The sequence below is a fragment of the Symphodus melops genome (genome assembly GCF_947650265.1).
Source record: "Symphodus melops genome assembly, chromosome: 10".
In the NCBI taxonomy this organism is placed as follows: Eukaryota; Metazoa; Chordata; class Actinopteri; order Labriformes; family Labridae; genus Symphodus; species Symphodus melops.
In genome coordinates, this window is record NC_136700.1 from 1700155 (window position 1) to 1726208 (window position 26054).

A 26054-nucleotide genomic window follows, 5' to 3' on the forward strand; every position below is an offset into this window, starting at 1 on the left:
TCACTCCAAGTCCAAAACGCGTTCTGTGCCGTCTCCAAGGACTTCTTCGCTCGACGGATTCCTCCGTATGAACTTCATGTTGCATCAAAGATTTCAGAGTATTTTCAGGACACTGTGATGATGAAACTGTCTGCTGCAGAAGCTCGAATGGGTGATGGAGAGTCTGGAGACACATAAACACCGTCAAGTATTGGGGAATAAGGAGATGCAGCATCCTTTAGGACTTCACCTTCTTACTTTCCCTGCTCATGCATTTCCAAGTGCTTTACTTGATTTTATAAATCACAGCTTTGTGCAGAGAGAAGGAAGAAAAGAGGGAGCAAAAAAAGAATTTCAAATATGTTATATAAAAGATTTGTGTGCAAACAGAAATCATTCTGCACAGTGGATACATTTTACTGTCAACGTGACCTTTAGTCTGCATTTCCCTCATAAAGTGTTTATCATCTAGTTGAACTGCAGGATGACTCAGCACTTCCTCTACAGTAACGTCTGTTGAAAAATAAAGCAGTTCGTACTTGCAGACATTGAATGGCATCACAATTAGTGCCATTTTTCCCATCTATGGTATTGTAAGGCAAATCTCTGCAGCTCAGGTTTCACAGGTTCAACCAGCTGCCACTCCCAGGGGCAGATGTCAGGCACGAGACCACGCGGCTGGTTTCCCCCCCCTCGTGCTCTGGTATGACGATGTTCATTGTTGTTGTTTTTCTCCTTATTTGGGAGGATGAAGTGAAGTCAAAGTCTGTCCTGAGGCTCGTTTAAACACTGCCCCACCCTTCACTGAGACACGCTGCTGCCATGTTTGGTTTGATGAGTCGCCTGTTGTTACCAAATACAGTCACACGCTCTGAGCCTCACCACAACGAGGATCAGCTGACTTTCCCCTTCCTGCTGAAAGTAACATAAACCCAAAACACTGATTTCATGTGTCACAACTGACATTTGAAACCGCTTGATGTTGTGTCTATATTTAGATTTATTGCTGTGTTGCTGCAACGCCCGAATTTCCCCCTTGAGGATCAATATAGTAATATCTTATTTTATCTTAACTTCATATACAATTTTTAATAAAATAAACGTGTTTTTCTTGTTCATATTCATCTTAAATGTCTCACCACACAGATGTGAAGGTTTGTCTTATTTTTGGGGTCTTACCTCCATGTTTTAAATGTGCACACTAATCACCATTAAAGGCACAGAGCCCTCTTATTGAGACACGTGCAGCTGCACCAGAAAAGGGGGCGTGGCCTAAAACTGGGACCAGTTAAGATGTTTGTTTTAACTTTTAGGGTCGTCTACCTTGACAGAATGAAACCCGGTTCTTGTGATTAAAGGTTGAAGTGTCTGTGCATCATCTTGTGTTACAGGTGGGACAGCAGACAGGTTGAATGGTTCACTGATTGTTAATGACGACTGACTGCAGATATCTGACAACATGACCAGAGACATACGAACGTTTTTATTCAACAATGTTTTATTAGCAAACGTAATAATACAAAAAGAATCCACCGGTGTACTTGAGATCAGACAGCAAAAAAACCAAAAACAACAGATGTTGTGATTTGTGGAGAAAGAAGTGACATAAATAATCAAACTGCAGGTAAAAAAACAAAAAAAGAGTTTGAGGTCTGCGTGTGAAACGGGTTCAGTTCGGTCCGAAGTAGTCGACCACGCCGTTTCCTTTACGACCGTCGAAGAAGAAGAAGTTCCTGTGAGGAGGGTCTCTTTGGGACAGAGCCTGAACAGGAAGACAATAAGAAAAGGGATCAGTCACACTTTTAATGGATCAGATGCACGTCGACTTCCTCGCTCGGCTCGCAGGCGCCATTTTTTTATTTTGTGTTTAAATGGAGCCGCTGTGATGCTCGTTACATGCAGGAGACTTTGTGTAACACTGAAGTCAATCAGTCAAAACATGACTTCATGTAATGAGGCTCCATTTAACAGTGCTTTAGCTGATTCTGCCACAATGCATCCTGGGATATGTAGGCACTGCCTGCACAGAGCAGCAGAAGAACTCGGCTTTTGAGGTCAGTGCAACACACACACACACGCACGCGCACACGCACACGCACACGCACACACACACAGGAATTAAATGATTAAACTACATTTCCCATAAACCCCGAGCAGACGTCCACAGTAAACACGGTCCCTTCAAAAAGTGGTCAGAGGTTCAGACGTCTTTGTGTGAAATCAGTCAGATTAACCCGTCCAGACATCAGCAGCCAGTTACAGCACATTTCATCATCATCATCATCATCATCATCATCATCAGGACGGTAAGCTGACCATGTGCCAGTAAAAGGCGGTCTGATGTTTTACCGTCTGTCCCCTCCCTCTAACACACTCTCTCTCTCTCTCTCTCTCCCTGAACTGAACTCTACGAGGTCAGCGAGCACACGGCTCCGTGTTGTTGAATCGAGTATTCATCGTCACACACCTGTAACACTGTGTGTGTGTGTGTGTGTGTGTGTGTGTGTGTGTGTGTGTGTGTGTGTGTGTCAGACTACCTGCATTAAATAAAGATGCTTTTTTTTTTTTTTTTTTATATCTGTGAGGTGAATCTTAACAACTCCATCGCCCTCGGTAACCAGACAGTCTGTGACTCCCTTCAAAGGATAAACTCATGAACTCAGCCGTGAAGGTCAGACGCCGAAGCCTAAATTTAGAACCTTTCAATAATTCATCAGAAACAGTCGAGAAATCCGACAAAAACAAAGTCACCACATGAGAGCGCAGGCCGCGTGCACGCTTCAAGAGGAATTCATCATCATTTCAATTCACGACTGACGAACGTAACGATCACTTTTCACCTTTTCAAAAATAACTCGACGGTTCATCCTCCGCTTGTTGTGAGACGAGCGACTCCTCAGGAGGGGAGAGGTGGATGGATCGCCCTCGTTATGTTTAAAGTGCATTTAACCAGGAGAACTTCATAACATTAAGAATCTCAGCTACAACAAACGAGCTCCAGACATAAAGACCAGGTAGACTCGTCTCCAACCTGCAGCGTCGTCCATCCATTAAGATTTAAAGAGACCAGCGTCCCCGCCACAGATCCGCCTGCAGGAGCAGCGTACCTCACACTCCTCTTCCTCTTTTTTAAGACGCACTTTGGGAACAGGAGTGTGGGACTCAAAGAGCCGAGACGGGAAGCTTCCAGGAAACGCACACCAGCCGAGCTGATCTGATCCTACAGCGTGCGACGATGAGTCAGGGCACTGAGTAAGACTACATGATGGAGGATCCTGGAGGGGTTCTTGAGTTCGTTTCTATGCACAGGGCGGAGGAGCTCAGTGAAGCTCGACGCAACACGCAAAGATAGATAGATAGATAGATAGATACTTTATTGATCCCGAGGGAAATTCAGGATTTAAGGTACTCTGAAATATCATGGTGATCACTGAGGACCTGAGAGAGCTCGACTCAGGATTTTATTCCGATGTAGCTGCTTGTTTTCCTCCATAGCCGACTTTGACTGCGTAACAAATGTGCCTACATAATTCCCCGTCTCTCATGTAAACAAAGATGTCATCAGTTCAGCCTGTCACTGCATGTCTGTGTGAGTCCAAACAGTGTCGGCACTGTCGATACGGCGCCATAATGTTCTTTAACTGTGCGTTATCAATGAGCTGATTCTTTAGCTCCTGCTGTCAGAGCGCCACACTGTTCTTCTCTGTGGACACGCTGAGCAGAGTCTGCCGTCTCTCTGAAGCCGACCCAGAAACCAGCCGAGCGGCCACCTGTCAGCAAACCGGGCCTTCTTCATCTTCCTCCTCCTCCTCACTACAGCAGAGCAAACATCCTGACAGACTGCAGCTCTGATCCTCACAGACCAGATCACTGTGTTTACCTTCACGACTTCCTGTCCCAGAACTCCTCCCACGACGGCACACACCGGGGACATCTCAGAGAAGCAGAAGCTGAGGACGAGCAGAGCGGAGAGATTAGACACAAGTGATGATGCTGAGGAGGCGTGCTGTACATACTGCATGTTCCCCTCATCCTCTGCCGCCCGGCACAGGGGAACTGAAAGTGGGTTTTTTTTGTTGACGTTGTGTTTATATCAAACCTTCACCTACAGCAGAGAGCAGACTCCATGAAACATGAGGAACAAGAAGCTCTCTGATGGACGACCTGAGACATGTATGACAGCTGCTGTACAACATTTAACAACGTTTAACATGACGGCAGACCGACAGAAACAATTACCACGACTTGTTTATTTTTCATGCACGCCTGATGTTCGGCCTATTTAAACACAAAGTGAACCTTTGCATAACCTGCAGAGCAACGTTGGAATAGTAATGTTAGTTTCTGTTTTCTTAGTTGTAAAAAAAACAAAAAAGGAGATAAAGAAAAAAAGTTCCAAAGATCAAGATCGAAGACATTTCAAGTTCTCGTGTTTTAACGACATTAGAGACGTGAAAATGTCTGATTTGTCCTAAATGTGTTTTTCCTCCTTTTTCTTTAAAATAAAGCCAGCAGAATAAAAGACTTTAAAAAAATTAGTACTATTTTTTTTTTTTTTTTTGGATTCATCAAGTCTAGTCAGTTAAAGTCTGAAATATTTCCATCAAGGCGAAGACTAATAATAAAATGTCTTTTCTAAGCGTTTGTAGTTTTACCTTCGAGTCAAAATGTTTTTCATGTGTTGTAAAAAAAAAAAAAAAGTTTCTGGGCGCTGTGAGTGTAGCGGGAGACTTTCTTCAACACGTCACGATCTGTCTATAACACGCCAGCCTCGGTCAGGAGACAACGCGAGGACGCTTCATACCTCACAAAATCATCATTCAGGAGGTCAGCCCGCACGGCCAAGGCCTCCAGGACGTCGTCACGGATCTGTCTCAGGAGCTGACTGTCCTCTGCGTAGGCTTCTGGGTCGGGGTCGCGACCTTTGTCGGTGCGAAACTTCAGCAGAACTGTTGAGACGGAGAAACGACAAGAGAGGAAGTAACATGAAGCAGAGCGTTCAGACGCTGGAAACACGAGTGAGAAACATTCCTCTGGAGCAATATTTTCCATCCACGGTGATCTGTTGCATTAATGCGCTCTATAATTTCATCACGCATTAAAGTGACACACACACACTCGGATCTCATCTCGTGGAAAGACGTCTCTCTTTCAAACACGATACCATCAGTGTGTGGTTGCACCATCAACCATTTCATACGTTTATCCACATCAAATTAAAGTCTGCATGCAAAGACGCTGCACACACACACACACACACACACACCTGCACATGTTCAGTAAGGAAACATAAGGGCAAAGAAAAAAAAAAAAACTCCTTCCTGTGTCGGCTGCAGGGTCGACTGAGAAATCAGAAACATGCACTTTATTCGGTCTTCTCTTACTCTACCACACACATCAACACCTCGCCCCCGTGTTTCCTGTTCGTCCATTAACTTCAACCGCAGGAGGAAGTCCTCCCACGGCCATTTCCACCAGCATGGCACACACACACACACACACACACACAAATACAAATTAAAGCGGTGAATCACTTTGGCGCCCCAGCTCTGCCCTTTATCACTCCCTCTCTGTCGGTAGAAAGTTAAAAGGCGGGCACAAACGGCATCACGCTCAGCAGGAAAAATCAAAACAGAGTTTCATAAGAGGATCTAATAATGAGCACGCGGATGGAACAACGATCGTATCTGAGAAACCGACGCACCGAGCGCTGACGCAGATCACAGAGATATTCAACATGGACCTTAATGTCGACACCTGAAACCAGTCGATTCAGTAAAACGATGTTTCCTGCACCGACATATAAGGAGACTTTTGAATTTTAAATGGTTTGGTGGTATTTTTAAACACAGATTGCAACAGAATAGAGAATAAATAGAGACCGGACGCCCTGAAAGGTTTATCTTTATCGTCGATGGCCTAGCGGGGATGTTGTTCGTCTTATGTACAGAGGCTGTGGTCCGTAAATCTGACCTTTACGTCTTCCACCTTTCTCTCCTCCCCAGCACGTCCCGGCTCTCTTCATCTATCTGACCTGTTAAAGGTTAAATTATAAAACAAAAACAACAACGTTCCTTTAGCCTGTCGTTCGGTCGTCTTAAAGTGAGACAGCATTTCCAGCATGGCGGCTGCTGCTGATGAGACTCCGGAGCGGCCTGCAGAAAGGACGAGTGGTGCTCTCGGTCACTGACCGCTGCACAAAAGGATGAATGAGTCTTTGTGACTTCACGGCGTCACGTTCGTCTCGACTGGATCAGACTTGTTCATCAGATTAAGACTCTCAGGTTGGGTTTTTATTTCTCAGATATATTCTCCTCATCAACACGTACATGAAACATGTCTTATAACTGAAGATGAAAGACACACGAACACACACACACACTTCATCTGTGGACTGCGGTTCTGATCACCCGACTGTTCCTAGTGAGACAGGAAGCAGTTGTAACAGAGGAAGAGCCACTTCCTCATTGGTCGCCCCAAAACAACAACCGCTGGCTCCAATAATAGCAGCAGTGAAGGAATAAAAAAAAACACTCATTTACTAAATAAAACACAACAGCTGGGCGCTTTTTCCACCCGACGCTCATCATCCTGAAAACAGGGCGAGGCTGCAGAGGGTGGCTGGGTTTCAGGTGTGTGTGTGTGTGTGTGTGTGGAGGGGTTTAAACTGAAGATGGAAAATAAATACACCCCTTAAACAAACTTCACATTTAGCACGCCTGGAATCAAATCACCATAAATGAATGTTTCCTGCTAATTTAACTCGAGCCGCTCCTCTGCTCGCTGATCTGACGATTTATTCTCACTAAGTTAACAACAAAAACAAAGATTTCCTTTTTGCTTGTTTGAAACTCTTCCTGACTCTGAATGTGACAAACGTTCAGAGCAACATGGGTGTCACTACATGCATGCGTGATGTTACAGTGTGCAGCTCTGAGCCGTGTTTGGCGTGCGGCGTCTCGTAGGTGTCGGGCTGTTCTCTGTTCTCTGCTCAGTGCACATGACTGGTCATGGACAGCCTGTGATGGAAACTAGCACGCAGTGAGTGTGAGGATGGTGCAGGACCAGGTGACAGGAGGCACAATAACAACTCCAGACAGAAGGTCATCAGACGCAAATAACCTCAAAACAGGAAGTCACCTTTCCACGTTTCACTTGAAGGGTCTTTAGCGCTCAGGTGAACGGGGTCGCAGACGTCTAAACTTGTGTTCAGGCGTGAAGATCTTTGTGCAGCTCAGAGTCACATTATTCTGTGTCGAGTGAAAATTCTCTTTTTCTACATTTTGTTTCAAAGTACGGAAGCCCGGAGGAGACATGCACGAATGCATTTTATTTTACTCCCTTTTCCACGATAACGAGAGATTCTTGGTTCTTGGTTTTCTTCGTTATCTCCTCTTTTAAAAAGCCATCTTCCTGATCACATGATCTGCGTGCACTGAAGTCCCTGACGGATCGATAACGTTTTCTCTGAATGTCTAGAAAAGGGCCTGAAAGGAACCCGTTACATAAAGCTCATTGAAGCATGTCCACTTTAGGCTTCCGTAGGAAAGCTTCTCATCCAACCGTTGATGTTCAAACTTTGACATTTGCTTGACTCGCTCCCACACGTTTTCAGTTTCACATTTCTAAACTCCTTGAACTCCTCTCGGGATTCGTCGTTATTTCTGATCGATTCTCTGAACGGAAATTCTGTTTGTGTCTTTTTCCTCCTGCGCAGAAATCTCAGAAGATTTTAAATGACGGTCGTGTCGGCAGACGTGTAACGTTTCGGTTCAGGTAAAAAGGTTGTGTGTGTGCAGGGCCTTCTCGTTGTCTTTACCTTTTTACAGTCATGTCTTTTTTCAACATTTCTAATAAAATATAGAAATCCTGCTTTGAGTACCGTGAAGCAGGAAGTAGTCCACCGGCGTTCGCTTCATGCCGGCTTTGGCCTTCTCACTGGTCCAGTCCACCTCCAGGGCCTCCTTCAGGGAGCAGTAACTCATCGTCTGATTGGTGCAAGATTAAAAAAAAAAAAAAAAAGTTGGGAAAGTTATGTATTGGTGTTAGTGAGGATAACTGTAAAGCCACAGGTCGGATTCAAACCTGGGCCACCCGTAGCCTCCGTACATGGGGCGCACGCACTAACCACTTTGCACCAAAGCGAATGTTCACGACGCTTCACGTCGTTCATCACCGTCACCTTCCTACCTTTTTCAACATGGTCGTCTCGTTGGGGTCGATTTTGGGTTTCTTCGCCTCGGGACCGTCGTCGGAGTTTCCCTTCGGCTTCACGACTTTAGGTTTCTCCCTAAAAAAAATAAAAAAAAAAAAAAAAAAAAGAGAGAAATGAAGGCAAATCAGAAAAGATGGCGCTCAGGTGTGCTCAATACATCCGTCACATTTCTGGAAAATTGGAGCCTTTTTTATTTTGTCACAGGTTAAAAAAAAAAAATCTTTCAAATTCTTCCCACACTTACTCGACATAGTTGTGCTCTCGGCCAAGGTTGCAGAACATGTAACCATAGTAACCGTAGACGTCCCCACAGAAGACCTTGATGTTACGCTGAGAACAGAGCTGGTCGACCCGAACCATGAGGTCTCTGGAGCAGCCTGTCAGACACACCTGAGGGACGAAGAACACGGTGAAGTGAACCGTATGACCAGTATCACCAGTACTCCCAGTGCTCACTGGATTTGAGGAAAGGTCAGCCTCATTAATCTTTTACTCACTTCGATGTAACTTCACGAGCAGATTAAGAATAAATATTTCCTCTGACGAGTCATTCAGACTTTTAACAAAAATTCATACGACAGCTTTGTTTACAGCTTCCAACTGACGTCAAATCAAAATCACACTGAGACAAACGAGGATTTTTCAACGTAAGAAGAAAAGAGTGTTTGAAACTGAACCTCCACTGTGTTGGTCTGTCGGTCACGTAACAGGAGAACTGCTCCATATAACACAAAAACAACTGACACTGCTGCGAATGGAAAATCGTACAAACCAAAGTTTAATGGAAGAATATTCACGTTTAAAAACAACGTCATGATTTCAGGAGCTATTAGTGTGCGAGAAACCGAAAAAACATATTTGCATAATGGATGGCTTTTTGTGATGTTTTTGTTTCCTTCTCGCATGAATCACAGGAAAAAAAAATAAACACCTTCCTGTGAACATGCAAATAGAGCCACAGAGTGTGTGTGTGTGTGTGTGTGTGTGTGTGCCCAGATGGAGTGAGTGTGTGTTCCTCTATTGTGCTCGTCCCGCTGTAATTACCCTCGTATGAAAACTGTGACCACACTCCAACTGCTCCACTTTCACGCTGAGCCACACAGACTCCTCCATGGAAGTAGATGAAAGAGACGAGTGGTCTACAGCAGAGCCAGACACAGACCCCCCCTCAACCCCCCCCTCCCCTCCTCAACTTCACAGTCTTTAAACATTTTATCTCGAGCTCTTAAAACCTGAGCAACCTTCTCCTCCCGTCTCTGTCCCACTAAAATCCATCTCACTCCGTCCTCGCTTCACTCTGTCCTACTTTTATCTTCCTCCGTCTTCCTCTCATAACACTCTCCCTCCTCCCTCCTCCCGACCTTTACTTCACACCCCCCGAGGGAAGAAGAGAGCCGACAATAAAGACACAACAGGAGTGGGAAAAAAATCAAAAAATCTCTCTGTTATTCTTCTGATGATTTGTTAAAAACATTCTTGGCTTTCGGTGGAGACAGATCGCAGTGATCCAGTCGACGTGTGCGCAGCTGCTTGAGATGTGTTTGACATTTATTGCTCGTTATGATATGTAAATATGATCACTCTGTTTGTTGTGCTATCTTGTTCCCATTACGTTGGATTGAGTTCCATCCGCAGCATTTTGTGAGAATTTCATTTCAACAAAGGGAATCGATCCCCTTCATGCTGCGTATCTAAAGAAGTCATTTTATCACTTTGAGGCTGCGCTGCGGTTCGCTCGGTCGCCTCACAGTCGAGGCTTCTGGGTTCAAAGTTGAACGCTGAGCGGTTTCGTCTGCACGCTCTCTCACGCTGCAGGAGGATTTCTTCAAACTGTCCAGCGTCCTCCTTCAGTTCACAGCATGTTTGTGGACGGATGCCTGCACGTGTCAGAGGCTATAATCAAGCCAACACAACAGGAATGATGTTGACGATGATGTCGGGTCGTCGGGGCAGGAAGACCAGCTTTTGAACGAGTGACAGTGAAAAACAAACTCTCTCTTAGTGTGAGCACAACTTTTAAAGGAAAAGCTCAATTCTGCAGTTTGTTTTTATGATCTTCTGAGCCGATGTCCTCAAATACTTCTCTTGTGTGTGCTCGTATCACCATAAATGAGAATCAAACCCGGGCACCTCGCAGAGACGACATGAGTGTTATTTTAATTGTTTGACTTCTCAGCTCAGCGACACGCGAAGCTGAAGCTGTTCAACAGCCAACCGAAAAAACTCTGCCCTTCTGGATTTTTTCCTACAGACGAGTGAATGTGTCATTATCACCATCCTCCTCCCTCTGAACCCTGCTGCAAACCCTACAGAGCCTTATAAGGCATTTAACAGCAAGCTGGCCTCACCATGTAATTATAACAAACGAGTTCTTAGACAGACAGTTATCATTAGGACTGATCAGAGGACAAAGCAGAGCTAATGCTGCACCACGTGACAGTGTGTAGAAGTCAACTTCAGGCAGCCTGACAGAGCTGAACAAGGAGAGCTGGACATGTTGGATGTGTGCTTCGAGCGCCATCTAGTGGTCACACTGAGTGATACAACACCAACAGCTACACTAGTCCAGGATTATTAGACTTTTTTAGACCCCTTTCAGCGTTTCCACCCCCCCTCATTATTTAATGTTTATAAGCGTATATTAACACGATGTATTCATGTACTATGGAGCACGTTGCTACATTTTTACTGCCCAAGTCATTTGTTTTATAAACTTTGAGAAAATGTGCTTTTTAATTTTTTTATTTTATTCTGACTTTTTTTTTTCTTTTAAATCGTCGTGTACAATGAAGTGACAGACATCTCACGATCATACCAGAGCTGATCGATCGACACAAAAATAAAGTGGGCGGGAGCATTGGACAAAGTAGCTGATTTTATTGGTGCAACAGGTCCCAGTTAGTACCATTTTTTTGGAAATTATTCCGCAGACCCCCAAGCTATGGTTCGCGGACCCCACTTTTAAAAATCACTGCACTCGTCTGCAGCAGGTCTGTACTGTGTGTGACCTACATTTGCACAGCTATAAAAAAAACACTCATCAGGTTTCTTTTAAATCTCTACTCTTGCCCGTGTTATGTACATTTCTTTATATAAGTTGTATAAGTGTATTTTTGATTGCACAGGTTTAATCTTTTGTTCTTATTCATACAGGGGGCTTCCTACATCATGTTTCGGGTTATTAAGGGAGGTGGGACAGCGGCTGTTTGTCATGTGGCTAATGGCTAATTTTTGAAAAGATCCTCGCAGCAGCTTTAACTTGTTTCACCAACATGAAGACAAACCACTGTTAGTGTGAGGAGTTCCTTCAAGTCAGCCCTTGCACATTAGATTTAATCATTCATATGTGCAGCTGCTGTATCTACGACATGCTCAGTCTGATTGTTCTGAATAAACTTCTACTCACTGCATCAAACTGCAGAAAGAAGTCGTCGGGTTTGTCTTCCACTCTGTCTGAGTCTGCGTGGACTTCCACCATGGGATTGAGATTCTGTGCTCGCTCCAGAGAGGCCTGGGCTCGATTCTGTCCCTGAGCCGTCACTGGAACCAGGAACTGAGCTCGACACGACTCTTCAGACACCTGGGGGACAAACAAAGGGAAACAGTAAACAATGAAATCAGCTGTAAACAATGATTTCTTGATTCAGCCTGAATCCAACAAAGTTCGTCCTGACGAGGAGCACCTGAACATGTTCTCAGAGGTTTTACCTTTCAGGGTCCTGTAAGCTCTGTATGAGCCTGTGTACCTGTTCATGATCCAGCAGAGTGAGTCCCTTAACTCCAGCAAGAATCAAATTCTTGGCGACTTCAGCCCCAAGACCCCCTAAACCCGCCAGGAGAACTCTGGACCCTCGCAACCTGCACGAAAAAAGACAAAAACATGCAGGAGTATGACGTCATGTAATGCTGAGGAAGAATTATTTTTACATTTGGGAAATGATTATTATATAATGTATAGCTTGTGTTTTTCACAAATTAAATAACAGACATATAATTTAATAACATTTAATTTACAATAACTTATTTTCATTTTTTTCTAAATGATACTTTCCACTGTTTGTAATCATTATTTATTTTCTGTCTGTTTTTTTTTGTTTGTTCATGTTCATCTTTGTCTTATGTTACATGTTCGGAATAAATAAACAAATCAAATATATGTTTTACAAGAAATTCTTGTATTTTTATTGATTTTGTTTGACGATGTGGAAATGTGTGAACAATTACAAAGAACTGAGTTTTATGTGACTTCCCCGATGACCACAACCATAATAATTTAAAAAAAATCCTTAAATTGCACAAATTGTTCAATTAAATCCTCTGCTGAAAACTTCCCATTTATAAAATGTTTTATAATTGTTATTTATTAAAGTTAAGAGATCAAAAATTAGCCTCCGCCGGGCTAACTCAGCTAGCTCACCTCTTCTGGGCATCTAGACCCCACAGCCGGATCTGGCGGTCGTACTGAGCCGCTTCTTCTTCGCTGATGACCGGGTCTTCCTTCTCGATCGTATCGATCATTTTCACTCACAAAGACACGGATAAAAAAGCCGAAAAGGCGCCCTTTTTTGTTGATACTGCAGCTGCAGATGTGAATGTTTAAAATACCGCGACAGTCCCGCTGAATAGTCGCAGGGTGATGACGTACACAAAACGTAACAATAGAATTTTTTTCCCTCTTTATATTTATAAGGTTTATTCTCTGTTACGTTTTCAAACCTGATTAAAATGTGTTGATTCCTCTTTTGAATGACTTACTCCTACTTTATATAACAGATTTATATCAGAGGGAAGTTCAATATTCATGTTTTTTTTTGTTTACAATGCAATCTTAAAACGAGTTATTAATATTCATAAATATTTCGCTTTCCACTGTCTCATATGTGATCCTCTGCCTCTGAACCCTCGATAACTTAGAAAACCAGTCCATGGACAAAACCCCAAAACATATTAACAATGATGGAGTTTGGTTTATTTTAACCCTGGGTTTTGTCTTCAGCAAACAACCTTTTGATTTGTTTTATAGTCTATCAATTGAAACCAAAGTTTAAAACAGTTTTTCTACATTTTCAGTATCATTGCACCGCAGGACCTATGCACCCTGTTTATTCCTGTACAAACTTGTACGTCTCTTTTATTTAGGTTAAGCTCGTATTTCTGAACCGCGTTGTTGAAGAAGACATGTTATCCATCTTTTTGACTTTTTCAAACAGCAATACCTCTGTTTTTGTTTTGTTTTTTTTGGGGGGGGGGGATATCTATATTTAGTTATTTTGGCCAATATTCAAAATAGGCTAAAAGTGCTACTCGCATAAAAAACGCAAGGTAATTTGACAAAGTATGGCTGAAAATAATGCCAGTCTTAAATTGAACCTGGGTATTTTACATTATACGTTTTCATCAAAAGGAATGGTGTGATTTTTTAATAATTTGAAATCATTTTTGTTCCGCAGGTGCACCTGCAAGTCAAACTCATGGGCACACTTTCTCCAAGCAATCCCCTGTTCGTTTATTTCCGTCAGACGCGTAGACGAATGTAATTCGTAATGACGTCACTCTCGGAAAACGCGCCCCCTTTTTTCTCTTCTGAGAAGACGGTCGGCCATTTTAAGTTGATCAGTCGTCATTTCACATCGCCACAGTAGGACGGAGAACGTCAGGACTCCATTTCATCATATTTCTCTGACAACTTAAGTGGAGAATTATTGCCTACTATGAACAGAAACTCTTCCTTAAAAATCCAAACAAGTAGATCCTAGTGAAGTGACGCATAAGCCAGTAGATTCCAGTGTCGAGTTGTAATTTTTTTGTACCTCAATGTAGCTAGAGGAAATGGCTGTGGAAAGCATGACTGTCCATCCAAACTCCCCAACTACCAACCACGAACACAACAGTCTCCTGACTGACGAAAGGTCGAGTAATTCTACAGTCATATTTAAATGAAATTATTTATTTGTCCTGTGCTTTTACACAGAAAGCCCGGGGTTTATTTTTCTTTTTCTGTCAAAGGGATTAAACTCGCCTTTTCTTGGGAAACGAGTACAGAGGTAAAGAACGCCATGTTTACACGACAACGCCAACTGGGAGGCCAAAATAGCACCTGGGATAACGAAATACACCTTCATTTTTATTTCATTTTATTACAATCACCGATCAACCGACCAAAGCCGAGTTGTCTAAGGGAAAAAGAAGATATGACCAATCATACTTAAACCGCCATTTTTGCCGATTCGACGGGTTTTAAAGCATCGACGAACAACGACCCCCCCTGTTCACAAATATTTTTTATTAATTTACGTTTGCTCGTGTGGGTTTGGTGATTTCTTTAATGCCACTCGCTGAAAAAAATCGTCGTAAACTCGCCAACGGTCGGCCGGTTTTTGAAGCTAACGTTAGCATCCTTAGCTTGTTAGCTAAAGTTATCAAGGGCTACAGTTGGCCGAGAAGCTAATTGCTAATAGGTTCGCCAACAGTCAATTTAATTATCACTACAACGTTCAATTAAGTACAGAGTTGAGTATTATGTTGAAACTATTTTTTTCATCCGACCGTAATCGTCGTGTACGAATCTTTATCAAATAAAAAAATCTCGATTCAAGTGCCGTAACTGCCAGCTCGGTTGTTAGCTTAGCCGTTAGCTCAATTGTTAGATCTACGCACCTAAAAAAGTCCAAACAAAAATCTGGCGTACACATTTTAATTTCCATAAAACTGTCAAATTACTGTTTTTTTACTCCCCCAAAGTCTTCGATGTTTATTGTCTCTTAACATTAAAATAGCTAAATAATAATACATTAATCAGCCTTGCGTTCTTTAAAGGTGCACAATGTAGTGAAATAATAAAGTTGGACAAATAGTTTAATTATATGCTTTATTATCTGAACTGAAGACACACATTTTAAAATTTGGTCCCAAATGGGTCCCTCGAACACAGTTTGGAGCTGAAAAGCGACCAGCAGAGTTTTAATTACACAAGTATTTTATCTTCTAATTGTTTTCCAGAGACCAGATTTCTCTCTAAGTTCAGTTTGTGTATAAAGTTAGGAACATATCCACTGAATATGTACGCTTCTCCAACCTTTACATTTCTCTCCCCAAAATTACATTGTGCATCTTTAATTGCAGTTCAAAAGTTTTTAGTGCTGCTTGTTTGTCAGATAGTTTTCTAATGCATTACTTTTTTTTCACAGTCGTGCCCACACTGACTCGTCCCAAACATCCACAAACGTGCCCAAAAAAAAAGTGTAAAACGTCTGCAAAGCATCCCAGAAGTCAAACACAGAAGTCCATTTTCCAAAATGCCCAGTTGGCAAAGTATATGTATTCAGTTGCCCCACTTCCAAGTCCCAAAGACCCCCCTCTCCCCACCTCCTAGTTCCCTTAAAAGGTTACGAAAAATCCTGTAAAATGTTTTTGATTGCAAAATGTGAAGAAAAGTTGTCACAGTAAGTATTCCCCATTTTAATCATGGCCCTTCGCTTGTAGATTAAGTTGTGGACGTATCCACTGAGCTTATATTGTACCCTAATGCATGGTAAATCCTGAAGACAACTGCAATGTTGCTTTATTGATCTTTCAGAACTTTTTCATTGTCAATCTTGTTGATAAATAGGAATGGAAACTTGTTTTGCATAGATTACATGATGACACCAGGGTTTGCACCTAGTTGCAAGGTTGTGCTTTTTTGCTTGTACTGATGAACCTAAACTATTAAGATTATGGACTTGATGTGTTTTTTTGTTGTCTGACTTTGGAAGAAGCTGGATGTATTTTGTTCACGCTGGATGGAAGCAGGTGATGCGATTACAAAACACATTGACAGGCCAGAGAGGCCAACAGCTCCTGGCTATAGTGAATCCCAGCCAGTGTCCATTCATGACCAACCCGCTTCCATAACACAGTAAAACCCCTGTGCTATGAAAGCGGGCCCTCCATTGTGTCAGGAAAGTTTTCCATGTGATATGTTAGTGTGACCTTTTGGCACATGCCATCAGCGAGGTAGAGGACTTGGCTGCTGAGATGAAACTCCAAAGTTTGTTGTGTTTGGCTTGTGAGCTGAAAGCTGGTGTAAGGACCAGGACGTGTTTACTGTTCAGGCTGTGAAGAAAAGAAAAACAGTTCATTCCTATAATTTTTAAGGACATTTTAAGGCTCTGAAGTTTCTGGTGTCTTTTTTTTGAGTGGGTGTTTATATTAAATATGTCATAAATACTGCCTATGCTGTTAGGTATTGGTATTTTTTTTGCTCTGCTTTGTTATTTATTTACTTTGCCGAGCTAGATCAAATGTGCCCATGTATGATGAATACAGATTTGTGTTGTTTAAGTGATGGTGTCGGCAGGTCTCGTAACTGAAACCTGTTTGAAATCAAACAAAAGCACTAACATGTGTCACATGAATCTGTGTGTTCCTGAACAGCAGCAGAAAAAAAGGATTTTCTCTAAACAAACTTATTTAGATATTTAAATGTGTAAAGCATTTAAAGGGTTGGTTTGCGTTTGAGGGTGAATTAGCAGATCTGTTTCACTGGTTGTGTCTGAATCATTCTCTGCATGATGATCTGTGATGAAGCGATAAAATAATCTCGACAGCACAGATTACTTGGTTCTCCTCGGGGGAGTTTGTGTGCCTCGGATGTGTTGGGATGTTAACCCAGCACCTGCTTGTTCTCCCTGTGAGAGAAGTCAGTGTGCTCGTTGTCATACCAGTGAATAAGAGTAATGGTGCTCACATAACACTGGCCTGAGGCCTTGCCACAGTCTGGACTTGTTACCAGGATTCCTTTAATCAAATAGTGATTCTGAAATACTCTGCCTGGTATGTGCCATAAATCATACCGTGTTCTTGCCAGTGAAAGAAACAAACACGCGGAGCAATGGTCGCTCTAACCATGTCACAACTGCGTGGTGTTGCTTCTTGGGCGTTATCCAGTGCCTGGCACAACTTCTTCAAACAAAGCTGGTGGGAGGGCACGCCACACTCGCTGATATCAACGTGTGTGTGTGTTTTGTAAGACTGACGTTCTCCCCACTTCTTCTGTCTGTATCGAACCTTTTCTGAACACATTTTAAGCTTTTAAATGAAGCATTTGAGTCTCTCCCAAACTCTATGACCCCAGTCCCTGCAGGGGCGAGGCCTGCATGTGATCCACCTCAATTGGGAGCTCATGGTTGCGCTCATGCTGCCTCGTGAGGATCCTGTCTGACCTCAGTCGCAGCACATCAGTGACTTCTTCTCTGTGCATGATACATCAAGTATCCTTTCTATATAAAGTAGAGATGCTGTCTGCTCTCAGAGGTTTTCTTTCTCTTTGCAGAGAAGACGTGCCTTGAATAGTTTAGTTGTGTGCTTAGGTAGAAGCATCAAATCTCTGACAGACTGTAATAAATGCTTCCAGTCATTTTCCAAGTTTACTGAATTAAAAAAAAAAAGGTTTTTAAATCCCACAAATACAAATAATGCAACTTTAACAGTGGCGTTGGTTACACAGTGAATCCTCAACTCCAGATTTTAAATTCTCTGTACTCGTTTCTCAAACAGGAAATTGTCGTTTTATGGGTTTAAACCAGTTTAATTGTATTTATCTTATCGTACAAATATATTTAATAAATGCTCCAACATCCCTTTAGAAGATCTAAGTCTAACTTTCATCGTTTTAACATTCACAGGCCCGAGGATGGCGAGCTGGAGGAGGGCGAGCTGGAGGACGATGGGGGAGAGGTCGAGGAGGAAGAGACGGCCGGAGGAGCGTCGGCCGCAGCAGTAGTCGGAGACGGCGCCGAGGAAGCAGGCGCAGGGGGCGACGCTGAAGGGGGGGAGGGGGCTCCAGAGAAGCCTCAGCGAAGTCGAGAGCGCCACGGCAGCAGCGAGTCGGAAGAGGAGAAATCCCACCGCCGCAAGAGGAAGAGGAAGAAAGAAAGGGAGCGAGAGAGGGAGAAGAGGAGATCCAAGAAGAAACGGAAATCCAAACACAAAGTAAGAACGTTGACGAATATAAAGAAGTTAATTAACACGAAAATGAAGATACGTCCGAGTCTCTAACGACGTCCGTTTGGCTCTTTCTTAGCGTCATGCGTCCTCTGATGACGACCACTCAGACTTCAGCGATGACTCCGACTACAGTCCCAGTGAGAAGAGGAAGTACAGAGAGTACAGTCCACAGTACCCTCCTCCTGTAAGTCCAAAGGTTCAAATCTGAACCCTCCTTCACTTTTTAAATTCACTTTCCTGTCGTGTCGATTTGAATGAACGTTTCATGTCGAACGTGCTTTTAGTCTCACGGCGGCTACGGCGGCTCGAAGAAGGGCGGCTACATGAAGATGGACAAGCAGAGCTACGGAGGCTATGACGAGTATGAAGAGGAAAACTTCGAGGGAGAGGAAGAGGAGGAAATGGGAGAGGAAGACTATGACGATTTCACCAAGGAGCTCAACCAGTACCGCAAAGCCAAGGAGGGAGGAGGAGGCCGCGGTGGACGAGGTGAGCACATGTACTTCCTGCTGCGTGATAGATATTTGCCCAGCTGAGATTTAGCGGATACCGTGCTGGACTCGCTGGCAGAATTAGAATCCAAGTTTTCGGAGAGCTTCAAATAAGAACCGGCTTTTCAGAAAGTCTCCCTCTGTGTGATTCACTCTCATCTGTTTGCTGTTTCATTTGCACACAAAGGAGCTTGTTTGCTCAAAGTCTCTTATCAACCAAAAAACTTGAGATAAGTTTCAAACCGCTTCTGTGTTCGCAGCTCGTTTCACTGTTCCCTTTGTCTTCCGCAGGTGGTCGAGGTCGTATGAAGGGCTTGAGAGGGCGCGGAGGAATGAGGGGAGGGAGGAGGGGACGCGGCGGAAGCAGAGGGAGAGGAGGCCGGGGCGGAAAGATGGGAGGAGACAACGATGATGGAGATGGCTACGGAGAAGAGATGGAGGTGAGGGTGAGCGTGTTTGCATTAGCACCTTGTTTCACTGTTTTTTATGTGAGTTAGAAAACAAGTCTGGAGGTCAAAGAAAGACTCAGATATCAGAACAGCTTATTAAACCAGGAGATAAAATCTGAACCATGAACTGATAAGATTTTGACCCCGAAGAAATTCTGATACGATTTCACAGAAGAAGTCTTTCAGGATGAAATAAGTGATGCTGTTTTCTACCTAAAAGCTCAAAGATGTCAAAAGTTCTCGGCACCTTTGATTCCATTAAATAAATAATAACAGTCTTCACAAGTCTGCAATGATGTACTGAATTAGTTGTTTTTTTTCTGTGACGTGACACTTGTTGAATCCGTCCTCACAGTACGGAGAAGACGACTACGACAACAACATGGGAGAGGACGACTACGACGACTACCTCTCGAAGGATCTGTGCCAGTACAAGAAGAACAAAGACAGAGGCAGAGGTGTGTGTGTGTGTGTGTGTGTGTGTGTGTGTGTGTGTGTGTTCAGTTTAGTATTCTATGATACCTGCACCTGACAGTGTTGATTGGCTCACTCTCTCGTCTCGTGGTCGTCAGGTGGGAGAGGCGGCCGCGGTCGAGGCCGAGGTAAAGGAGGCCGAGGCATGATCAGAGGAGGAAAAGGTCGAAATCGTGGCAGAGGAAGAGGAGACATGGGGAACGATGACGACAACAATGGAGACATGGACAACGGGGTACGGCTCTTAGGTTACCTGAAAATCCAAAGGAGGTTTTTAAAGGACAAACGGAGGTCAAAGCTGCTAAACCGTAATCGAAGTGGATCAGTGAACCCTCTTCTTGACTCTGTGCTCTCTCTTTTGTTTTAGGATGGAGGTGGAGGTCTTGATGGATCAGGAATGGGGAGGAGGAATCAGAATGAGAAGCACCAGGATAAGAAAGGAAAGGCGATCTGCAAATACTACATAGAGGGCAGATGCACATGGGTGAGATATCTAACGTTTTGTTCTTGGACTGTCAAACATGCGTGTCTACTCAAAGGATTGTTGTCACGCTCCTCATTCATTTGATGCTTTTTAATCATCAATACACGTCAAGAATGATCCATCAATTATCTGAATGAAGATCCAAAGATATAAAAGATTTTTTTTAATTGCAATTAATCAAATCATTTAATTTGTCTCCACCTATTGGAAGGTTTTAGGTATTTTACATTTCAATAATCTTGTTTCCTCTTTGATCAGAACATTTTCATTTATCTTAATTGTCATGTATTTACGGGCGTTATCTCCTCTAACACACACATCATTTTGAATCCACAGGGGGATCACTGCAACTTCAGCCACGACATCGAGCTGCCCAAGAAGAAGGAGCTCTGCAAGTTCTACATCACTGGATTCTGCGCCCGAGCGGACCACTGTCCGTACATGCATGATATCCTTCACTCCTCTCAAGTTAACGAGCTGCCTGTCCATTCAGACAGTGAAGCCTTTAATCAGCTCATTTCTATCTAATGTTAAAATATGCTGCTTCAGTGTTCGTCTCAGTGTTTCTCCTTGACTCCCGCGCTACGTGAATTTCCCTGTAAGCTGTTCCACACCACGGGGAACTGCGTCAACGGGGATGAATGTATGTTCTCTCATGATTCGCTCAACGACGACACGCAGGAGCTGCTCAACAAGGTCAGAGCCTTTAACGCTGCTCCTCCTCCTCCTCTTAGAAGTTTCTGGGTTTATGAAGGAGTTTGTCATGGTAACGTGTTTGGTTTTTGTAGATGCTGGCAGAGGATGCGGAGGCCGGAGCGGAGGACGAGAAGGAGGTGGAGGAGCTGAAGAAACAGGGGATCAACCCTCTCCCAAAGCCCCCTCCTGGAGTCGGCCTCCTGCCCACCCCTCCTCGGCCTGTTCCCGTGGACACCAGCACGGGGGCTGGGGAATTTGGTGGTCCTTCGGGAGGTGACTTCGGGGGTCCACCTGGACCGAATCAGGGGCCCATACCCAGCAAGTGTCCCCCAGGACCCGGGCCCGGACCAGGACCTGTTCCTGTACCGATGCCTTGTGCTGGTCCACCTATCATGGACCCTGATGGAAATCTCTTCCAAGGAGTGCCCCCGAACCTTAGTGTCCCCCCTCCTCACATGGGCCCCCCACCTCCTTGTGGTGGCGGAGGGAAGAAGATCCCGTCGTTGTTTGAGATCAAGGTGAAGCCGACGGGACAGCTGGCTCACAAACTCGCCGTCAGGTAAGAGACGAATTCTTTTAGAGGGCGACTTTAATCCTTCAAATGAAACTTAAAAACTGTTCTGTAGTACATCCTAACTCCTCATCTTCTTCCTCCTTCAGGGGCCAGACTCCGAGCACCACTCAGACTCCAGCCCCTGGACCCCAGGGAGCCCCCGGTGCTCCTCCCACCCACTTTCCGTCCCCACAAGGCATGATGTCCCCCGACATGCAGAACATGGGCTCCAACTTTGGGATGAACCAGGGGCCCCCCAACATGGGCCCCGGTGCACCGCCTATGATGGGAGGATTTGCACCTGGCGAAGGCCCTCCACATGGGGGCGCTATGCCTGCAGGTCCTCCTCAGGGCGGAGGAAACTTCTTCAATAACTACTACAACCAGCAGGAGGGCATGAACATGGAGGGAGTGGTGGAAGAAGGTGAGAGGGAGTTTAAATCAGGAACCTGAATAATGAATAATCTATAAATATCTATAAATAGATCAATCACTGCTCCCCTCAGGTGACAACTACCAGAGTTTTGAAGAACGAGGAGGAGCAGCGAGTTTCGGTAATCAGTCGGTTGGCCAAGAAGGCTCGGCGAACGGAGCGTCGACCAATCAGGGAGGGATGTCCGTGCCTGACTTCCTGCCTCCAGCGCAGCGAGTTCTGTTCATGAGGATCCAGCAGAAGCAGCAGGAGGAAGAGGAGCGAGCTCGCAGGATGGCCGAGGGAGGCGCAGAGAGGAGCAGAGACACTGAAGGTGTGCATAACCTTTGTCATGAATATTCATATTTACATCGTCATGGCGACGTCACCGTGTCTTTGAAAGGTCGCCTTTAAACTCTTTTAACTTCTTCCCTAGGCGACTCAGGGAACTGGTACTCCAGTGAGGATGAGGACGGAGGTGGAAGTGTGACTTCCATTTTAAAGACGCTCCGTCAGCAGACTCAGCCTCCCCAGAAACCCGAAGGCCCCCCTCTGGACCCTCGCCTCCAGAAGACCCCTCCTGCCAGCGCTCCCGCTCGCCCTGCAGACCCCCGCATGGCTCGGGACCCGCGATTATCCCGTGCCGCTGACTCGTCTGACTCCATGCCCACCCCGGCTTCCTCTGGACCACCTGCAGACCCCAGGTTAGCCCGACTCACCGCTGCCGCCTCAGCCGGATCCTCCCTGCTGCCACCGGCGTCTAAACCAGAGCCTCCCCCTCTGGTCTACAAGCCCCCCCCTCTGACAGCCCCGCCCGCGGAGGAGGAGGAGACGGAGCGAGTTCTACGGGACAAGCCGGTGCCGATCCCCCTTGACCCGCTCATGGGTATGGCTCTGAGAGACCCCCGCACACAGCTGCAGAAGTTCAGCCACATTAAGAAGGACATCGTTCTCCACATGCCCGCCTTCATAAAAACCATCACATGGTCTCCTGAAGACCTCCTCCCACTCCCCATCCCCAAGCAAGACCTCCTCCCTCTCCCACCAGGCATCCCTCCTGTGTCCTCCATAGACCCCCGTCTGTCTCGTCCTCCGCCGCCCCTCCACACTCCACAGCCGGTCCCTGTACAGGCCCCTCCCCCCTTGGACCCGCCTGCAGCCTCTTCCTCCACCTCGTCCATCCCAGACTTTGAGCTGCTGTCTCGCATCTTGAAAACTGTCAACTCCAGCCCGTCTCAGACCCCCTCCCCTCCTCTTTTATCTGCTCCTGTTGCCCCCGTGTCCCTGCTGGGACCACCTCCCCCCATGCCCCCTGCCCTAGTAGAAAAGCCTGCTGACCCCCGTATGGCCCGAAAAACCCCGACTGACCCCCGCCTGCAACCTCAGAAGTCAGCACTGAAGCAACCATCAGAACCTGCCCCTCCTCCTGTCCCCTCCATCTCCTCAACAACAACCTCCAGCTCCTCCCCTCCCACTATTGCACCGTACGACCCCAGACTGCTCTCTACTGGGGGGACGGGGCGCAATGTGGGCACGGGGTCACCAGGGGGAGCCAGCGTGCTGAGCGGCATCAGTCTGTATGACCCTAGGACTAACAAACCGAGCAGCCCTGGTACCAGCAGCGGCTCAAACAACTCCCCCAACTCAGCCAGCACAGAGTCTAAACCCAGTGACCCCCCGACCAGTAAACCCAAGTCCAAGGAGCCCCTGTTTGTTCGAAAGTCCGCATTGGACCAACCAGAGCCGGAGAAAAGCGAAGAGAAAGGGACTGATCGATACAACAGCTACAACAGGCCGCGACCGAAGCCGGCGCCCTCGCCCAACTCTGCCGCGCAGGGGGGGCCTGCTGCAGCCGGGGCGGCCAGCAGTGCAGGTCAGGGAGCTTCTGGAGCTGCGGCGGATCAGGGGCCCTCAGGGGTCCACAACCTCCCTGTGTCGTCTTTATTTGGGGTGGTGAAGCAGGCGGCGAAGCCTGGCGGGACTGGCAGCCCCTTTGGAGGCAGCAGTCCGGTGCAGCCCGAGCAGGCGACCACGGAGCAGGACAAAGCCTCCCTCAAGGAGGTCTTCAAAGGCTTTGACCCCACAGCGTCACCTTTCTGCCAGTGACCCCCCAAAGACCCCCAAGACCCAACCCCACATCGATCACTGAACACTGAAGCCCATCGAGTGGTCGCCGGTTGTTTTAACGTTATTGAACACTGAACAGATCAGTGAACAGGAGAGAGACACACACGCGCACACACACACACACACACACACACACACACACACACTGTAACAGTGTTGCAGATTGTATAAAAGACCGGGGTTTATGGGGAGGGTTTAAAGTAAAGCTCTATTTTAAAACAGACTTACTGATGTATAATTAAATGTATTCTTCTCATCTCATTGCTTCATGTAAGCAGATATTCAGACCGCAAAACATTTATAAAGAATCAACATTTTAGATTCATAACATTTTTTATTTTATTTTTATTTTATTTATACCCTTATCTCAGCTCCTCCGCTCACTTTTTGCAAACTCTCTCGTCATCCGTTTGATGTGCTCGTCTCTGCAGCAGACAGCTCAGCCTCTCCCGACAGGAAATTACTGTCGGGAGATTTAATGAACTTCACTGCAGCGACTCCCCGAACACAGCCGCTCCTCCACGAGCCTGTGCATCCACCGTCCTCTTGAACTCCTGTGCAGTCAGTTTGGTTCTGACTTCACGGTCACACTTTCTGCAAACACTTCAATATTCTGCTTCTTTTTTTTTTTTTAACTATTTATTTCTTCACTCTCACTTTGTGTCCTCTGTCCGGCTGTATTATTGATTTTATGATGTGTGGCTCCTCCTGCTGCTCACATACGGTTTCTTACCCAAAACAGGTAACTCACCCATCTTTTTGGCCGCACTTTGATTAACTGAGCCAGAGTTCACCACCTCCCTGTTAAACTGCATGATTTCTGTGACTGCTCGGGGACGTGGACTCATCTGCAGCCGGTTGCTGTGTGACAATCGTAAAGCTCCACTTGGACCTAGAATTCTTCATGAAGCATGAAGTTGCATTGAGCTCGCTCTACTGTCCGCCTGACGTCTGGATTCAGAGGACCATGGGACTGAAGATGCAAATGAGTACATGGTTTTCTCTCTGACGCTACATAATGAACGCACGCTTCGTGGTGGTCACATCACAGCTGTGACTCCCGTTTAAAAAATATGAAATTCTTCCCCGTCTCGTCCCTTCTGAGTTTCCTCCTCTTTATCTGAAACAGGTCGAAGGAGCTGGAGCCCCCTGAGTCAGAGCGAGCACGCCGAGTCTGTCCCAACACGCGTCTGTCGGCTCACTGTAGAGGAGCGCGAGAAGTTTCTCCGCTCGTCCTCCGTCTTTGTAAAAATGTTGATCATTTTAATTTATTTTTTTATACCGGGGTAAATAATACTTCCTCACTTCACATTTTTGAACTGAATCATTTTATATGCCAGGAATATGTGACGACCTTGGAGGGGTTATAGGCAGCCTGCGACAGTGTGCAGACAGAAAGAGAGAGACTATTTTTTTATTTGGTTTTGTGTATAAAGAGTCAAACTAACAACAGATTCACGGTTTCTCACCTCGACAGGCCATAAAAAAAAAGCCTGATGGGATTTTGAGTGTCGCTACATCAAGTGTGAAATAATTGTTGATTTGTTCTTTCCTTTACAGCTTTCTTGTTTTATAAGTTGGTTTTTTTCTTGCTCTGTAAATTGACCAGTATCCCGTCTTTGGAGGAGTTTTTCTAACTGTACACTGTAGGTGAGGTTGTCAAAGTATTTAAATAAAGTTGATTAATCATCAACCACTAAAAACGCTTGTTTTCTGTGTTTCTTCACTTAATTCATTTGAGCATTAATGCAACTGTAGTCAAAGTATTAAAATGAGAAATGATGAAGATGCAAGCAGCAAAGTCAGCTGTTGAAAATGAAGCTGAGGTCGCACGCGCACACGCGTCTGATTGGCTCATGTTTTGACCAACACACTACGAGGCAGTTTTTTTTTTTTAATTATATATTTGTTTTGTTTAACTTTTTACAAACTACAGTATTCTCCATAGTTCTGGAGCGTGATGTAATGAATTATCAGGACGCTCCAGCTTTCACCTTGTCCTGAGTTTGTGACAGCATTTCCAATATGGAGTCTGCTGCTGATGAGCCTCCAGCGCCCCCTGCAGGAAGAGACAGGTGACACCCCTCAGGCTTCATCCATTAATAATTACAGTAAACACAAGACGGGATGTAGCAGCGGAGTAAATATTGATGCAGGGATGTTTTCTTGTAAATGATGCCATGACGA

The 26054-nt window shown here is 45.2% G+C and overlaps 2 protein-coding genes across 4 annotated transcripts; one reads left to right on the plus strand and one right to left on the minus strand.

Annotated features, from left to right (window-relative positions):
- Positions 1-1455: 1455 nt before the first annotated feature.
- On the minus strand, positions 1456-12875 carry sae1 (SUMO1 activating enzyme subunit 1). The gene is made up of 9 exons (XM_079353354.1): positions 12612-12875; positions 11941-12052; positions 11601-11774; positions 8439-8584; positions 8170-8269; positions 7862-7967; positions 4784-4928; positions 3860-3929; positions 1456-1741 (listed from the first exon to the last, which is right to left on the minus strand). The coding sequence occupies exons 1-9, from the start codon at positions 12710-12712 to the stop codon at positions 1649-1651; spliced, it is 1047 nt and encodes a 348-aa protein (XP_079209480.1). The 5' UTR covers positions 12713-12875; the 3' UTR covers positions 1456-1648.
- Positions 12876-13529: 654 nt separating this feature from the next.
- zc3h4 (zinc finger CCCH-type containing 4) lies at positions 13530-25560 on the plus strand. 3 transcript variants are annotated; one of them, XM_079354306.1, is made up of 14 exons: positions 13530-14103; positions 17860-18166; positions 18258-18365; positions 18466-18670; positions 18964-19118; positions 19477-19579; positions 19694-19830; positions 19963-20079; positions 20416-20527; positions 20666-20775; positions 20868-21334; positions 21436-21752; positions 21835-22074; positions 22177-25560. In XM_079354306.1, exons 1-14 carry the CDS (start codon positions 14024-14026, stop codon positions 23844-23846), a joined length of 4128 nt encoding a protein of 1375 aa, XP_079210432.1. In that variant the 5' UTR covers positions 13530-14023; the 3' UTR covers positions 23847-25560. The 3 variants fall into 3 exon arrangements, with proteins under 3 accessions (XP_079210432.1, XP_079210433.1, XP_079210434.1); XM_079354307.1 differs by having other exon boundaries at positions 13531-14103; positions 18964-19112; XM_079354308.1 differs by lacking the exon at positions 13530-14103 and adding an exon at positions 14247-15636.
- The last annotated feature ends 494 nt before the right edge of the window (positions 25561-26054 follow it).